The sequence below is a fragment of the Protopterus annectens genome, chromosome 4.part0 (genome assembly GCF_019279795.1).
Source record: "Protopterus annectens isolate FY-2018-M chromosome 4.part0, PAN1.0, whole genome shotgun sequence".
In the NCBI taxonomy this organism is placed as follows: domain Eukaryota; kingdom Metazoa; phylum Chordata; order Ceratodontiformes; family Protopteridae; genus Protopterus; species Protopterus annectens.
Genome location: NC_056733.1, coordinates 334,355,970 through 334,375,218, shown reverse-complemented (window position 1 = coordinate 334,375,218; position 19,249 = coordinate 334,355,970). Strand labels below are relative to the sequence as shown.

The 19,249-nt window shown below is 40.5% G+C and overlaps 1 protein-coding gene across 3 annotated transcripts in view; it reads left to right on the top strand.

The window, feature by feature from the left end:
* The window catches only part of LOC122799326 (2'-5'-oligoadenylate synthase 1A-like), a 290,809-nt gene that overhangs the window by 109,801 nt on the left and 161,759 nt on the right, over positions 1-19,249 (top strand). For 2 of the 3 annotated variants that reach the window (XM_044068306.1, XM_044068304.1), the window contains exon 2: positions 9,979-10,273. In XM_044068306.1, coding sequence (XP_043924241.1) covers positions 9,979-10,273 — 295 coding nt within the window. The remainder of the gene's footprint in view (positions 1-9,978; positions 10,274-19,249) is intronic. The other variant, XM_044068305.1, reaches the window with a different exon arrangement.

The following is a 19,249-nucleotide window of genomic DNA, read 5'->3' as shown; positions in this document are numbered from 1 at the left end:
AGAGAGCATCAAAATCCTCCAAGATGCCCTTCCCAAGAAATAGGTGGTGTCAAAACCATGGGCTAAAACTAAATGCCAAGAAATGTATAATTATATCCTTCTGCAAGCATGACTTCTCCTACAACTCTCATATTGACAACACACCACTGAAATGTTGATGCTGTAGTCATGGATTTGGGAAGTAAGTCAAAAATTAACTGTCCTTTGATCACCACATGTTCTCTATTGTAAGGAGTTGGGAGTGTGGCTTAATGGCTAAGGTGTTTGCCTTACAACCACAAGGTGCAGGGTTTGAGTCTCACAAGGGATAATTGGCTAGGCTTAAAAAATGGTTCAGAAGGCCAGTTAGCTTAGTACTAAAAGACTAAAAAGACAGTCTTTTTTCATTTCGCAGCTTGCAACTAAACATATGGCATCCTAGTCCGAGGGTATAATCATTCCATTGTACTCTGCTCTCATCAAGCTAAGCTTAGAATACAATGCCTTATCAAGCATGTACCTCTTCAAACACTTGTTGCAACTAGAGTGACTACAGTACCGTCTCACTAAAAAAAGTCAAGGGCCTAAATCACAAATATATGAAAACTATCTCAAAGCCTTTTCCCTTTTTTCTTAGTGTCATAGAGACAAGTAAGAAGCATGCTCTGCATCGCTTATTGACCCTCAATAGAGCCTGTCCTGTCTCACCTATTGAACATTCCAATGGTAGTGTGAACACCAACTCAAGGTATCTCAACCTCTTTTGCAACATAAATTGACCATGCTGTGGGGATAGGCATGCATTGCAGAGAATATATTTTCTATGCAACCATCTTCTATTCCATATAAAATGAAGAGCATCTACTCTATTCAAATGTAATTTTAATGAATGGATGGATGGGAAGCCACAAATTCACCCCCAGATAAGCACCCATTTCCCTCCTGGATAGAGGCAACATATCCATGTTTTGCCCATCTGGATTTTTCATAAACAAAATATAAAGGCTTAAGACTGCCATATGACTGTAAGGCTGGCTTCTTAAGATCCTCACAGATAAATAGCCTAGAAAGTATTTATGAACCATGAATTCACCTTCCTGATTGGTTTAAATTATATTTCTTGTTTAATATAGAAAAAATTGTTAGAGGGTAAACGAGGTCGTTTCTGATTGCAAAATCAACACCATGTTCCCTGGTCTCTTCTGGAAGTTTCCCTTGCCAGAAAAAAGTGAAGTCCTTCTCCCTGAGACATCCAGTGGATGGAAGCCTTGTTTCCTGGAGAACTGCAATGTCCCATCTGCAATCTGCTTCACTCATGGTTAATGACTGCTGTCTTCTGGGCATCACTGATCTGTAGATCTTCTGTAAGGCCTGGAGTCATCGTCCTTCTGTTCCATGTGCCTAGCCTAAAGGCTGGCTTATTTTGTTACATTTTTGTTTTTCCAGGTGTATGGTTAATGAGCCACCTGTTGGGGGTTCCAGAAGTCCCACGCACCCAGTGGAGCAAGTGGACCATGGTAAGGCAGTCCATATTTGGCTGGGGGCTGACTAGCTTAAGGCAGGCTGCTGCTGCCCAATGAGATCAAAAAATCTCTCCCACCATTGGAAGCAACTCCTGGCACCTCACTCTACACTTGAGTGTGTTGGCTTGCCAGTAAGTGATGCTTCCTGTATTGTGTCACCACTCACAAAGCAAAGCTGGAGTGTCCTCTTCAGAGTCCAGGCCTGAGCAAGTGAATTTTGGGGAAACAGCTGATGCCCAGTGGCCGGTCCCCTCTCTTCATGCCAGTGATATAATCCAAGGGGAAAGAAAAGGCCAGTACAACTTGGCATCAGTGTCATCATATGAGCTACCAGAATGAGGTCGAGGATAACCTCAAACTACCTTAGGGACACCATCTCCAGATTTTCCCACAGGATTTACTCTCAAATCCTTCACCCTGACTAAGTATTGCTGCAAGGCAGTGGAGGTTTTAAGTCCAAGTTTACCATCTCCTAGGAGGGCTGCTTTGCCAGGTCAACGAGCCTCACCTGCCCAAAGCAACTGGTTTTAAGGTTCCAGTTACCTGCCTTCACCCCGTCTCCTTTCAGTACAAACAGTTTCACTAGACTTAGAAACTAAGTCATACCACCAAATATGGGAAATGAGAGACTGATGAAAATCCAGCTACAAACACCAGTGGCCACGCTCCTACTTTAACTTTTCTACCCAGGAAGTCAGTGACAGATTCTATGATAAACTTAGTGCTGCCATCAGTGAGATACCCTCCCATGAACTATTACTTATTCTTGTCAGTTTTAATGCCAGAGTTGGCAGTGACCATCACAGCTCACTATCCTGTCTGGGAGAGTTGAGAACAGGAAAGATGAATAAAAATACACTGCACCTCCTTGAACTTTGTTCCTAATATGACCTCAGCATAACCAACACCTTCTTCAATGTCAAACACAAAGTTTCATGGTGGCATCCAAGATCAAAACATTGGCACTGACTTGACCTTGTCCTTACCAAAAGGAGCAGTTTAGGTAGTGTCAAGATAACTCAGTTATTACAGAGCAGACTGATACCAGCCACTTGTTTGTAGTAAAGTGAACATGCAGATGTGAAGGTTCTTTTACTTTAAAAAGGAAGGGAGCCTACACAGTGACATAGGCAAGACTCGTATTCAAGTCTGCTCAAGAACTGGAAGAGGCTTTACCCTGCCTGGATGGAAATGACACCAGCAAGAGAGAGGGAAAACTATGGGAGGCTATCTATAACACTGCAATATCTATCTTTGTGATGAAGATAGTCAAGTGTGCTGATTGGTTTGAAGCCCTCATTGAAGTGCTGGCACCCCTGATTGAGAAGAGACAGGCACTGTCTGCATACAGGTCCTTGCCCAATGAGAAGAACTTGATGGCATTCTAGTATGCTCAAAGGCAAGTGCAGCGAGTAGCTTGGCAGTGTGCAAACAATTATTGACTGCAACATGACTTCAAGATTCAGCAGGCACAGACATGGTAACATGCAAGGAATGTTTGATTGGATCAAGCAAGCTATTAGTCCATCATAAAGGAAGATTTCCCCACTTAAATCAGCCACAGGTAAGGTCTTGAATGACAGAACCAAGCAGATGGAATGATGGGTGGAACACTGTTTGCAGCTATATGCCAGAGAGACCATAACTACAGAGAGAGCCCTCAATGCCACCAAACCTTTGCCAACTATGACTGAACTCGATGCTGAACTCACCTTGGAGGAACTCAACAATGCACTAAAAGCACTCTCTTCTGGAAAAGCCCCTAGAAAATTTAGTACTCCTTCAGAAATCCTTAAATGTATCAACAGTATCCTATCTCAGAGCTGCATGCAATACTTTGCCAATGCTGGAGAGAAGGTAGTGTACCACAAGATATAAGGGATGCTAACATAGTTACTATCTATAAGTATAATGTGACAAAAGTGATGGTAATGACTATAATACTATCTCCCTTTTTTGTACTGAGGAGAAGCTGTTTGCATGTTTTGTCCTAAAGAGTGCCCACTTTCTTGCAGAGCGTTTACCCCAAGTCTCAGTGTGGATTCAGAGCCAAACGGTCAACTATAGACATGGTTTTCTTTGTTAGGCAACCACAAGAAAAGTGTAGGGAGCTGAGCAAACTTCTGAATATTGCCTCCATTGATCTGCCCAAGGCATTTGACTTTGTCAGTGGGAAAGGGCTGTTTGCGATTATGCAAAGATCAGCTGTCCTGCAGTACTGTTTAGCATAATCAGGGCATTCCATGAAGGCATGAAAGGGGAATATAATGGATCCACATCTGAACCTTTTGAGATACTGAGTGGAGTAAATCAGGGGTGTGTACTGACTCTTGTTTTGTATCTTCTTTTCAGTATCGCTCAGTACCAACACTAAGGAAGAAACTCATAAACCCGCATATCATCACTCATAAGACCCATTATAGAGTACAACGCCCCTTTTGGTATGTACCCACAAGACATTTACAACAACTGGAAAGACCACAGAAGTACCTCAAAAAGAGGATTACTGGCCTCAAACAGATGCCTTATGCAGACCGGCTCCAAAAACTACTCCATTGCATATCGCCTACGCAGGGGCGATCTCTGCTTAACATACAAAGCTATGTCAAACCCAGAGCTGTTGGACATGCTCCACTTAAAGAAATCCCAATCCCTCCGAGCTACATGCTCCAGGGACCTAAATCTTGTCACCACAATAAACAGAACATGCTGGAGGGATAGATTCATGTCCCAGAGACTTCCCATACTCTGGAACAGACTACCTATCTATGTCAAACAGAGCTCCTCATTAGCACTCTTCAAGAAAAATCGTGATGATTGGATGGGAAATGGGAAATTCACCCCGGGGATCACTTCTGTGGCTCTGCTCGACAGGGGCACAGGAAAATTATTTCCTTGGGTGGCGAAAGCCAGGGTACATGTTTTGGCTAATAGCCTAGTACCTACCTATGAAACCTATATGTGGAAATACTCACTTGTAATGTACCTAAACCTCCAAAACCTCCTAAAGGCATCTCTCAGTGGCCCTGCACACACCCAAAAAATACAGCACCTCACAAAACACACAACTGTGAAAAATCATAGTAGCCCTGTTTCCAGGCCCATAAGGCAACACACCACACAGCCAAACATTCTAGTTTATTGGGGATTCCTTTGTAAAACATACTGATGTCCCCATTACCAGGCTAAACAAGGAGAAGATCTTGGTGAGCTATTTGGAGTTAGGATCCAACAGATCACATGTGCAATTAGGTCTTAAAACCACAAGTACCAGTATGATGTGGTCATACTGGTTTCATTCTCAGACGGGGTGTCTTCTGTGTGGAGTCTGTGTGTGCTCATGTCTGATTCCTCCAGGTGCTCCAGTTTCCTCCCACATTCTGAAGACATGCAGCAGGTGGACTGCATATGCTTACTTGGCTGTGTGTGTCTGTGGAAGAGCTACTGTGGCAGGGTTAGCCCACCCAGTGGTGTAAACCTTCACTCTAGATGACTTTCACTGTTGAAGTGACACCCTGACCCCATTGGGAAAAGGGGTTGTGGATAGATGAATAGATAGACATGTTAATAAGTACTGTAGTTAAAATATTAACTTTAAACTCATAGACTTAATTCTATCCAGTTTGTTCACAACTAAATTACTCACTTGTCAATATAACAAAGGAACCAAAGATCATGGCTTATATGATAATGTGCCTCTTTATTTCAATCAGTTTCCTTCCTTTAAACTATAACTACTGTTGTGCATAGGTAATTACTAAGTTTGCCATTGAAGAACTTGGCCCAAATTTTCAGTTGCCCTAAAGCAATTTATGGCCAAGTGACTTGGTTATGGTTGCACTCTAAGCAAGTGAGAGATAAAGTAATCAAACTCTGTATCATAGGAACTACAACTCACAGCCATAACCCTCTGCACCAACTGCTAGAATATAGTAAAAGCAAAGGGAGAGGAAGGATTTGAACTCAAGCTCCTAAGACAGGAAACAGCTGCATTAACCCACTACAGTAATTTAACAATCTGGCAATTGGTGCAGAGGATTAAGGCTCCAGGCTAAGAGCTGCCTTCCCTTGTACAGAGGCTTGATCCTAACAATGGCATCTCACACACACACAGTTTCATTTCAGCAGTAGTGCAAACGCAATGACAGTTTCCAGGCCTAAAAGCTTGTAAGCAGCATGTTTCATTTCAGCAGTGCCTGACTTAATTTCCATTCAGGGTGCAACAATGTCCAGGCACATAGTCAAAGAGGTGGTTGGGATGCAGTTGGGTGATAGGCAGAGCTTTCTCAAGGAGAGTTGAAAACTGATTTGGGTGAGGAGGAACTTCCACTGGGAATGACACATACATTAAAGAAGTTATTAGTTTTAATAAAAAAAAAAACATTTATTCTTATTATTTTAATGGGACCCCTGAAGCTGTGGGCCTCAGGTGAGTGCCTATTTCACCCTTGTCATAATCCACCACTGTTGGTGAGGCTGTTGTTCTTAATGGTCATGCTATAACCACTCCCCCACTAGCAGTATTTCTTTTTTTATGTATGCCTTTATGGACTGAGATTATACATGGGCATCTATAATCTTGTGATTTCTCACTTACATGTATGCATATGTAACATTTTAGCCTACAAAACAAGAATAACCCTAAGAAAAGGCTTGCCATTTAGAGTAATGCTAATACAGTCAATTAGCAGCAAAAGCAGCTATAAAATTTTACAACTTATAAGAACAGTATAAGCAAAGATAATTTTGCCAGTTGACCATCCGGTAGTATTTTCTCTTCTTATAACTTTTTTTGCACAGTACTGTGGTACTATTAACCCCTTAGACAGGCGTCTTCTTTTTAGTTGTACTCCCTTAGCTGTTGCTAGTTAGACTTGTTGCCGCTAACAGTTCATACTATTTTGCCAAAATACATGATCGCTTATTCTCAACACTGATTTTCAAATAGGTTTGTCAAAGTATCTGTGATTCTTTTTTTTCTTAAGTACTTGTAATGCTGTCAGAATCATAACTGAAGTACAACTAATTTTGAATTTGTATGTTTCACTGTTCACGGAGTCATGTTGTAGTCCTCTAGAAAGTACAGAATTATATCATAAAAGTACTGAATCATTTAAATACTTGCTTCCTACCCTCCATTTCTACCATCACATTCTTTTACATGGTTTATATCACATACTATCAACATTTTAGAGCTGCTTTACTTTTCAAGGGACCTACGTTCTCTTCCAGAATATTATACCAGCGATTAGGATGTCTTTTTCAAATGGAAATCCCCTTTGAAATGAACCAAAACTGTTGGGAGAATTGTGTGCCTGTCTTACACGTACGCCCACTATGTCTTTGTGGTACCCTTGAGTACCACATACTTGAATACTTGACCCTCACAGTCAAATAGTAATCTCATTTTCCTCTTTGGGTTTAACTCTGCTATATACTGCAAAGTTCATAATCTCAGCATTTTAACCAGCACCCTGTTTACTTTGAAGTTTCCATGGTCAATTTTCAGTCACTGATACTTACGCCAGATAACTAAAGGACATCAGTTTCCTGAAAACCTCAAAGAAGGTTTCTGTACTTTGTCCTGGAAATGCTTTATTTCCAGTAGAGTCTGGTGACCTTTGGCATTGAGTGTTTTCAGCAAATCACTACCATGATGGGATAGATGCTGCAACAAAAAATGTTTTTGGTGATCTCCAGTACCTGGATAATTTGTAGATGATATTGGTAGCCTTAATCTGAGCTGTGTTGTAGTTGCAGTCACTGGTTATAACCAGGTCAGAGAAACCCTACCTAGGCCCAATACAATGTTCTGTTTAATTGCATGGTTCTGGATTCTTTTCAGTGTTACTTTGGAATCCCAGTGGGTTTGGATGCTGGCATCTATAGCCACAAAAATGGACATATCTTGGCTTTTGTACTCCTGCATCTGCTGATATGATGACACTAATGGATTCTGCCCTTTGCCTCTCCTCTGCATGAGGCACTGCAGAGGATAGTGCAGTAGTGGTAGCTGCAGATTCATTGCTGCCTTTTGGATCTACCTGGGTGTCAGATGTTTGAATGTTGGATGTACTTCACCAGCTTGGATGTGGCATTTCTTTCATCTCAGTAGACCTAATCAAGTACCTAACTACTGAGCCTTCACAGATGGGTTTGGATCACATTTCAGTTCAGTTCTGGTTCAAAGGAAATACTTTAAGATTTGTTGCATGTCGACTTACTAAGGACGAGGGCTATGCTGCTAGTTTTGCAAGTCTCCGGAAACCCAGGTAAATCTAAAACCCTTTCTAGAGAGCTTAGACAACTATCTGGAAAAGTATGTGGAACAGTAAATTAACGTTTTGCTTCCTGTGTTGGTTAGTGGTGAACATGCAGTTGCCCACCAAAAAAGGGAGCATATTCCTTATAGTGATCCAGATTGCATTGGAAGCAAATCTCAGTGTAGATGTCATTACAGCATGGCACCAGTCCTAAATCTTTGATTGTATCAGAGGATCAGTGGAATCATCTACAACATGGGAAAGCACAGAAGTGACTGTGCTTATAATCAAGGGAAATGCAGCTCTGATCAGGTTCTGCTGTATCCAGTGTTGAGAAAATGACTAGTGGGTGTGACTTTCATAGACTGAAGAGGAATTTTTCTTTATGCCTACCCTCTTTTTCCTATGTATACCCTCTTTTTCCACAAGATTCCTTGTCTCCTCGCAAAATTTGAAGCAGGAAGGCCCAGGCTTATCTTGTCAGAACCTTGTTCAACCAGTAAAAATCTTATTTGTTCTAGGGAAAGTTTCTTGTTTGCCACATGATGCTTCCACTCTGTAATAGCCTGTCTGCATGAATCTCTGGGGTCGATTTCTGCAGTTGTTGCTCTCATTATTTGTGGACCTCCTGGAGGAAATCAAAGAGGTATAGCTGTACACATAATGTTCAGAGGAAAAAACTCTCACTTGTAAAGTAGCTCATTTTAAATCGGTTGATGAACTTGCAAGTTTGCATGAGTTACCTCACCCAGCAACTGACTTTTAGTTTCTGCCATATCAGCACATCATAACGTAGAGAGAGGGACTGTGGTCTAACATCAGCTGAATAAACAAGCTTTGAATGTGGTACTCTGGCTCTGTCTCATGATGTATACATGTTCTTCATACAACTTGAATTTCATTCTGGATTTGGATACCTGACCACCACCTGAGCTCACTGACATGGCATACCTGTAATAGCTCATTGTTTATAGGCTTTGCTTAAATCATATTGATTTATACTGTCTTTATTTTGCTGGATACTCTGATTGGTATTCCACGTAGACTGAGTGTCTTTTAGAATCATCTCTACTTCTTTCTCAAGATAACTTCACCTTTTTCACTCACCTTGTTTATCTTCTTGCATTTTTCACACTGAGAGACTATAACTTCTGCAGCTTAGATATTCAGTTTGTGCTGCAGTTTTTCTTCCATATGGTACATGACTTCAGGAAGACGATGCAATTGCTTGTCTCCTTTGTTCATTGTAAATACGTCACAGCTAACAAACAGATTCTACACAAGTAGGTTACCCCATGCATTCTTTTATTTTCTGCCATCGGTTAGCTCAATGTCCATTAGCTAATATTTTCATGGGTTATTTCACTATAGAAATGGTCGCTTCTAACTTGTTTTAGCAATGTGTACATGGAGAAAATGTGTTGCATGGCACTGCTGCCTAGACGCACACCTTTGATATATACAATAATCTAACTCTAGTTCAGGAGTTAAGTGCCTTCTAGTGTGCCTGGTTACATGGCTCCACTTTCTGAGCCCCAATTTTGGCCTTTTGATTCTGTAGCTGATCTTTCATAGGGGCTTGTGACTTCTGCTTTGAGAGCACCTTTCAGTGTAATATGAGACAAATATTTGATGCCCAACATATTGCTTTAGCTTCAAGATGAGTATCGGCAGTGGCTGTATTTCTCCTGGTCATCTATCCTGCCTGTGTCAGCTTGGTTTCTTCAGTTATTACTTACCACAGAAGGACTAGTTGTGATTATCACACACATGATATTAATCCTTGAACATTAGTCATTATTTTCATATGCTTTCCACAAATACTGACAGAGACTGAGTACTGAAGATTAAATGTTTGGGATCACACACATAATATTAATCCTTGAACATTAGTCATTATTTTCATATGCTTTCCACAAATACTGACAGAGACTGAGTACTGAAGATTAAATGTTTGGGAATGACCACTTATCCTAGATGAAAGGATGCCTTGGTATGGGAATTTTCAATCACATAGCAAACTACAGAGTGGGAACTTGAAAAGTTAACCAGGTGTCTATCCACTAATGAGCCCTCCTGATATACTGAATATGAATGTCTTATATTTATGATGTCTTGCTTTACAGGGCACTCTTAAAACATAATTAAAAGTTGTATCTGGTTGCAGTAGCATATCACTACTTTGACATGTTTTAAATATCTTTTATTTTTAGGGTGGATCGTCAGCAAAAGGCACAGCACTGAGAAATGGATCAGATGCAGATCTTGTTGTTTTTCTTAATTGCTTCAACAGCTATGAACAGCAGAAAGCAGAAAGACGTGATGTTATCAACGAAATTAAAGACATGTTAAAGAAGTGTGATGAAACAAATTCTTTTGAAGTAAGCATTTATGAAAACCGTTGGCCTAACCCACGTTCTATCAGCTTTGATTTACAATCCAGACACCTACCAGATTCAATTGAATTTGATATCCTACCAGCTTACGATGCCTTAGGTAAAGTTGAAAGTATGTGTAATCCTAACATAATTAATAGATAATGACGTTATGTATATAATGACAAATATATTTAAGTTATGATATTGTTTATATAATTATAAACTTGTTTATTAAATAAAATAGTATTTCAAGTAGGTACTAGCAATTAATTATTACAGTATATACTATTGTAAAGTATGCAGTTTACTCCTAATATAATAATGTACAACATTATATACCATATAGATGAAGATAGCTTAAAAAATAAAATGTAACCGAAAGGTTCTGTATTGATGGGAGGTGCAAACGTGAACCATAAAGAGAGAAGATGCAACCAAGGATACTAAAATGTTAAAATCTGCCTTTGGGTGTTTGCTTCAAAAAATGCAAGCATATAGTGCTATTAGACTGATCTCTTGCCAGAGTCAGACCACAGTTGTGGATGCTCTTCATGTTTCACTGTTGCTCCCGACCCATCCAAGGTAGAGACATCCACAGGTTCCACAGTTGAAGCATCTCATGGCATACCAGACTCCAAATGGGTCTCAGTAGAGGCCTTCGAATCAGAAGTAGCGGGTATCAGGGGCTGCGAAAGCACCTCACTGAGTATCAGCAAACTGGCGACTGGCTTAGGAGAAGTGTCATCAGCAGTTTTGGACCTCGGCGGCCTGTCTTGGTCTTTATCTTTACTTTTTTTGGAATTCCGGTAGTCAGATGGTTAACCGACATTTCTGGATAATTAAACCAAGAACCGAAATATTTAGAGGTGAAGATATACCGACGACGTATAGCGCGCTGATTAAATAACGCACAAAACCTACAGCAAGGTACATAGTAGTCGGGGCCTAGGCAAGGAATACAGTATGAATGAAAATCTTTGTGAAGTATTTGCTTTCCACAAGTAATGCAATCATTAACTTTTACTGACATTGGTAAGGATCAAGAAAAAGTTTCCCCAATGGGGTATTTAGCTTTAGTTGAAGACTTCGGTTCTGAAACTTGAAAATGAAAATTTCAGGAGTTGGCCAACCGGCACTTGTGAACTGCTTCTGCTTCGGGCACTGCACGGCAAGAAAGACTGATGTAATGGCATCGGCTGCATGTTTTATACCCCTGACAACCTGACGTCATGGAAGAAGGGACAGCAACCAATGCAGGACCCAAGACTTAGTTAATCAGGCCGACACAGGGCTACTGCAAAGCAGGTAACCCAAATGTAATGACTGCAACAGTGAATACACTCTAACATCTACATTTGTGGTAAGTGTACACAACTGTACTTTCAGTACCCACTGCAGGTGACTTTACAGAAAAGATGACATCAAACATATGAGCACTTTCATCAGATAAGCATACCAACTTCTAACCACCATTTATATACAACCCTTGATTGATCAATTAACAAAGTTATTCAAATTTAAAGACACAATACAAAGGGCATAAAAACTGTGCATATGGACCCTGTTTAAAACTCTTAAAACCATTATAAATACAATACAATAAAATGAGAATGTAAGACTTTAAATGCATATAAAATAATATCAAACAAACAATATAAAATTAAAGTAATATTTAAAATCATTTTAAATTTGTTTGTGTTGCGTTGAGCAATATCTAGCTGGAAGTTGTGATTCTGTTTTTTTCAGTTAAGGCTTGTTAAAAAAACCTGCATAGCCAGTGATAAGTGGGAGTAGTTCACTTCATTGTTATTCAGTTTCTGCCTTATAGAAGTGGTACAGTTTGAATTATTTTCTGCTTAAACTGTGAGCTTTGGCCAGCTAAGACCTGCATGCAATCAACTGAATGTATAAGTGAAGTTAAGTAAATCTTTATCTGCACTTTTTTCAAATAATACACAATTTAAATTAATTTGTTTGTGTTGCATTGAGCGATATCTAGCTGGAAGTGGTGACTCTGTTTTTTCAGTAGGTCCCCACCCTCCCTGTTTTTGTTTTGGTTTTAATCTTGGTGACTTTGAAACTGCCCGCCCCTCTTGTAAATTTGCACTTGGATACTCCTCCTGAGACCATCTCATTTGCTCACTCAAAAAAAAAAATTGTTCTTTTATCTGCTTTTACTGTATTTGTGTTTCTTCCAACTTTATTTTGCTTTTGTGTCATCATAAAAGTACTCAGTTGTAATTATTACTGCTTGGTGTAACTCATTCTAAGCCTTTTAGTTTAAGCACTTGGGTTTCAGACCAGTTGTTTTACATTAAGAAGGTGTGTGCTCTGCACTGTAGTGGCAGAACAGGTAGCTTACATCCTTCTAAGTAGGGAACTGCTGATTGAGGGCTCGGTGTCTGTTATTCTAAAAGTGTATTAGTTCTGGTTTAAGCACTTGGGCTTCAGGCCAGTTATTTTACATTAAGGGGGTTCGTGGTCTGCACTCTTGTGGGAGGAGAGGCTGGACTCTGCCCTTCTGAGCTGGGAATTTCTGGTTAAAGGCTTATAGTGCCTGCATATTTGAACTGCTTCTTACTGAAATTGGTACACTTTGTTTGCTGTAGCATAGACTAGATCCAGGCCTGCTGAATCTTGCTTTGTTTGTATGCTTGTTGTTTGTTTGCTTATTTCCCTGAAATGCTAATTCCACCTAAAACGCGGCTTTTCAGCGCTTCTGTGGATCCCTAGTGATAGCTGCATTGCTTACTGTACTTATTTCCTTGTTTCACTTGAAAAAAAAGTTACTGTTTGTCGTTTTTGCATTTAAGTTACCTGTAACACAGTCGCAGGCTGCACACTCAAGTGAGCTAGCCTCCTCTGTGTATTTAAAGTAATTTAAGCTCTGCATTTCTGTTTAAAAAAAATCCTTGTTTTCCCGCCTTTCTGAACTAGTCTAGTTCAGTTTTCAGGCTTTGCTGAATCCAGGACTGAGGTAAAGGTTCCTGTGTTGCCCATATCATACTTGGATAGTTAGGAGGCTTTCTTGTTCACTGTGAGAGAGGGAACTCTGGGCAGCCTATCTGTCCCTGTAGGAGTGGTCCCAGCCCAGCAACTTGTAGCTCATTGGCCATTTTTGGCTTATTTCTATCCTTTTTGATCTCCCTGGTATAAAAACCGCTTAGTGCGGTTTTGCGCTTGTATACAGCTCAGCAGGCTCCTCGTGGTGCCCTGCAGGGTCCTACAAGTGGCCGAGAGACAAGAGAGAGACTTTGAACTTGATTTAAGTATTGTTTTTGCTTGTTGTTTCCCTGAAATGCTAATTCCGCCTAAAACACGGCTTTTCAGCACTTCTGTGGATCCCTAGTGATATCTGCATTGCTTACTGTACTTATTTCTTTGTTGCACTTGAAAAAAAGTTACTGTTTATCATTTTTGCATTTAAGTTACTGGTAACACAGTCGTAGGCTACACACTCAAGAGCGCTAGCCTCCTCTGTGTATTTAAAGTAATTTAAGCTCTCCATTTCTGTTTCTGAAAAAAAAAAAACACAAAAAAATTTCTTCCCGCCTTTCTGAACTAGTCTAGTCCTGTTTCCAGGCTTTGCTGAATCCAGGACTGTGGTAAAGGTTCCTGTGTTGCCCATATCATACTTGGATAGTTAGGTGGCTTCCTTGTTCACTGTGAGAGAGGGAACTCTGAGCAGCCTATCTGTCCCTTTAGGAGTGGTCCCAACCCAGCAACTTGTAGCTCATTGGCCATTTTGGGCTAATTTCTATCCTTTTTGATCTCCCTGGTATAAAAACTGCTTAGCGCGGGTTTGCGCACGAAGTCTGCACTTCAGTTTTTCCCTTGAAACTTGAAACACTTCAACCCAGCACTAGAAATAAGGCAATTTAAGATCGGCACTTACTAAAACTCACTAAAACTAGCACAAGAGGTGACAACATACTGGACCTGGTCATCACCAACATGGGGAACCTATGTTCCACACCTGAGGTAAACTCGTCATTGGTAAGATCAGATCACAAACTAATACATCCCGACCCCCCCCCCGTCAAGGAAATCAAGGGAGAGAATGAGTTAACTATGTCAAGAGTCTAGGGACAAACTCTCAGATCTGCTCCGAGCTAGTGCATAATGCCCATAAGTACACTGAACCAACCGACATTGCCAACATCCTGGCTGACAAGTTCAGTGCAAACTTCACCCCCCCCCTTCCACCAAAGGGGCTAGCACCCATCCCAGAAGAATGTGGCACTTCAGATATCTCAGACACACAAGTAAAGACAGCCCTTGCAAAGGCCAAAAACACAGCATCAATGGGACCAGATGCTATCCCAGGTTGTGTCTTGCACGAGCTTCGAAATGAACTAACCCCCCATCTCAAATCACTATTCAAACTCAGCCTCTCTACAGGCTATGTACCCAAAGAATGGCGTACAGCAACAGTCGTACCACTCCACAAACGTGGTGCCACAACTGACCCTGGGAACTATCGCCCTATACGATTGACTAGCTTGGTCTGCAAAGCCATGGAACGCATTATCATGGAGCTCATTAACAGGGACATTGGGAACCTCCAGACACTGGACCCCACCCAGTTCGGCTTTGTTAAAGGCAAATCTTGCCTCCTGAACTTGGTAGACTTCTTCAAAACAGTCACCAAGGCCATAGATGAAGGGAAGGTTGGTCACACAGCCTGTCTGGACCTTGCTAAAGGCGTTCAACACCATCCCACATTCAGGAATCATAGACAAACTCACCAGCTTAAATATCAACCCCTATGTCACGAGATGGGTTGCCAATTGGCTGTCAGACAGAACCCACAAGGTAGGAGTGGCAGGCGCCATGTCTGACTCTAAACCAGTCACAAGCGGAGTCCTACAGGGGTCAGTCCTGGGACCCCTCCTGTTCGGTATATATATTTCTCCAAAGTACAGGCAAAGGCGGAGGGACTTTGGCTAACCAAGTTTGCAGATGACTGTAAATTGGGTGCAATAGTTGACTCTCCAGCTGACACAGACATCCTGCAAATTGGGTGCAATAGTTGACTCTCCAGCTGACACAGACATCCTGCAAAAGGGTCTCACAGAGACAAACACCTGGTATCAAAGTCACGGCCTCAAGCTAAATGCCAAAAAATGCATAGTAATCCCATTTGGGAAAAACAAAGTACCTACAAACATACCACATAGATGGGAATCCACTAAGTACAGAAGAAGTAATTAGGGACCTGGGTACCCAAGTAGATAGCATGCTCTCCTTTGATAACCACATAGCCAAAATGGTCAGGAAATCCTTCTATGTGGCACACCTGATCACAAAGGGTTTCTCATCCAAATCCAAGGAGGTGATTGTGCCCCTTTACTCCTCACTCATTAGGCCCATAATATAGTACAATGCCCCATTTGGGATGTACCTCACTAGACACCTGCAACAACTAGAAAAAACACAGAAGTACCTTACTAAGAGGATTAAGGGCCTTAAACAATTACCCTACAAAGCACTACTAAAAAAGCTCCAGCTCTTCTCAGTCGCTTACCGTCTGCTCAGAGGTGACCTATGCCTGACCTATAGGGCCATGTCAAACCCTGAACTAATGGACATGCTTCACCTCAAAAAAACGAGATCCCTCATAACCACTCGTTCTAGCGACTTGAACCTATGTACAACAATAAACAGGACATGCTGGAGGGATAGATTCCTGTCTCAGCGACTCCCCTCACTCTGAATAGAATCCCAATCCATATTTGACAGAGCTCCTCTCTGACCCTCTTCAAGAGAAATCTTGATGAGTGGATGGGTAATCGTAAGTTCTACCCTGGGATCACTTCAGGAGCCCTGTTGACCGAGGCCCAGGTTACTAATCTAATGGGGAGGCGAAAGCCATCACTCTGTGGCTAGGCTTATAAATGCCCATGGGTAGATAGGCTAGTACTTGCCTATGAACCTATGAAAAATGATGTGAATAAAAATGCATGCATATTCATGAACTTGAAAATCTTCAGAGCCTGCTGTATATAGAAACTTAATAAACAGCACCACCTACTGGATAAAAACTGTATATTGAAACAAAACTTCATTTTCAAAGTTTTGCTGTCCTCCATTTTAGGACAGACTTCAGTGAGACCATGTCATTTAAACCAGGGTGTTTATTTGCTTCCAATACTAACTGCCAGTATAATTCTCTATATTGTAAATGTGTCTCCTAGGGTCCAGCCCTGGCGTCAATAGGCAGTGGTTCAATTACAAAAAAATAAAACTCTGTTCCTATACAATTTAATGTGTGTTTATACAATGTTGTTGTGTCTTTCGGCTTTTCCCGGTTAGGGGTCGCCACAGCGGAACTCCGGTCCGCTAATGATTGGCAGTAGATTTTTTTATGTGCCGAGTTGCCGGCCCTGACGCACAACCTTCAACGAAGGTACACCCATTCATGCACGTCTCCACACAGAAGACGCTCTAGCTGAGAATCGAACAGGACAATGTCTTACTGTGAGGCGACAATGCTACCGCAGCACCACTACCGCAGTCTATTTAAATTCATCTTCCTTGTATCCTACCTGTGTTCATACATTCTAGATTTCAGTTTTCTTTCAGTTTTGCCTATATAAAATGACTCACATTTACCACACAAGGCTAAATAATTAAGACCATTAGTGTTACAATTGGCAAAACCCACAGTTTTAATAAATCTGTTTCTAGCTTTCAGGTAGTAAGCACCTTCAATCCACCCTTACATCCACAACTTAAAAAAATTGAAAATATGGTAGAAAACCGATTACGGCAAGCATTAACCAACAACAGGGTGTTCCCCGACCTAAGTAAGGAAGAGAGAAATATATTAGAAGAATGTAGAAAAAATAACTTGAGAATTATGAAACCAGATAAGGGTGGGGGTGTTGTTTTAATGGATAGAATTGTATATGAAGGGAAAATGGTGGATATCCTGGGAGATGACAAGCAGTATGTAAGAGTTTCACTGAATGAGGTGAATATAGCGTAGAAAAAAATACAAGTATGCCTGAGGGGCTCATCGACAGTGACATGTATAATTTCTTACATGTTGAAAAACCCAGGGTTCCATCTATATTTAGCATCCCAAAGGTCTACAAGGACTTAAACATCCCACCTTTAAGGCCAATTGTTCGGCAGAGGGTTCAGTCACCACCCCTTCAGCTAAATTTGTTGATTCAAAACTTAAAAAAATTATCCATGAGAGGTACAAATGTGTTAAAAGATTCATGGGACCTGTTAAAGAAACTACATTCTGGTTTAATTCAGATAACTTGACTTTCATCACAGTAGATGTGATGGATTTGTTCTCCTCCATTCCTCATGACATTGGCTTGGAATGGTTGGAAGAAGTTTTAAGTGACTGCACTGATATTAGTTATGATGACAGTCGTATGTTTAATTTTAATGGATGTGATTTAAAAAAAAAATTCATATTTTTTGAGGGTGAATATTTTAAACAGCTAAGAGGTGTTGCCATTGTGCCTCCACTTATGCTAATATTATTTTATTCTATTGGGAAAATAAATATGTATTTAATTGTGGTTTTAATAACTGTTGGAGGTTTTATGGTTGTTTTTTGGATGATATGTTTTTATTTTGTAAAGAGCCTGTGGGCAAATTTTTGGAATTTTTTTTATTTATCAAACATTACTGAATTTTTACGGTTCACCTATGTGGTGGACTATGAAGAATTGAGCTATCTATATGTTCGTATTAATAAAAATAATGGGAGTTTTAGGACCAGGGTGTATAGAAAAATTACTTTTTCAAATTCATATCTGCACTAAACTAGTTGTTGTCTTTCGGCTTTTCCCAGTTAGTTGTCGCCACAGCGGTACTCTGGTCCGCTAATGATTGGCAGTTGATTTTTACGTGCTGAGTTGCCAGCCCTAATGCACAACCTTCAACGAAGGTACGCCCATTCACGCATGTCCCCACGCAGTATACGCTCTAGCTGAGTCTCGAACTGGACAGCGTCTTACTGTGAGGCGACAGCGCTACCGCAGCACCACCACCGTGACACACCCTTATTATCAGAAGAGGGTTGTGGTAAAAGGCCAGTTTGTGCATATCAGCAGGATGATCTCAAAGGACGATGATTTTTTTAGTGAAGGTAAATATCTTACGGACTTCTTCAGAGCTAGGGGCTATCCAGAAGCATTACTTACAGAAGTGTATGAAGAAGTTTCTGAAGCTAGAAAAAACAAGTTTGCCCCTATATTTGGCAACTACCTTTTAGATCTAAATAATACTCATTCAACTGATGTCAAGACAGATAACGTGTACAGTAGTGCCCTGGTAATAACATATGATGGGGAAGCCAAATTAGCCAGAAACATTATTGAGGATTAATGAATCAGGTTTGCTAGCACCTCTGACTTGCAGTATATATATTTGACAAGCCTTTTAAATGTGTTTATAGAAAGGGGCGTAGTATTAAGAACATTTTGGAAAAAGGGACAAGTAAGGATAGCAACTGCAAGTGCAGATGACCTAGAGGAATTCATACATTTCTTACATGAAACACAGGAGGGAAGAATAATATTAGCTGGGGACTTAAATTTACCAGAAACAGACTGGAATAATATTGATTCAACAATGTTAATAAAAAAAATTATTCACAGTATATTCAGGAACAACAAATGCTTCAGACTGTAAAAAAAACCTACCAGGGGACAGAATATACTAGATATTGTTTGTGTTCCCAAAGAAATGACTGTAACTTCAAGTCAAGTTTTACCACCATTGATGTGCAGTGATCATGGGGTTATTAAGGTTCATTTGTTGCTAGATAATTCTGCCAGACTGAAATCTAAGCCAATACACAGAAGGTTAATTACAGATTATAGGGAAGCAAAACAGTTACTATATAAAACTAACTGGAGTGAGGTGTTCTGTGGAAAAACTGCAGATGGAATATGGAAAGTTCTGAAAGAGAAATTGTTTGAGTGCAAAACATCAAAAAAATGTTTAACATCAGAATCTAGGCATGCAACATCAGGGGGTATATTTCCATAAGAACAAGATACCTGATTAAGGTGAGAGACAAAAAATATAAGAAATGGAAGAGAGGTCGAACTACAACTTTGAAAACTGAAATAAA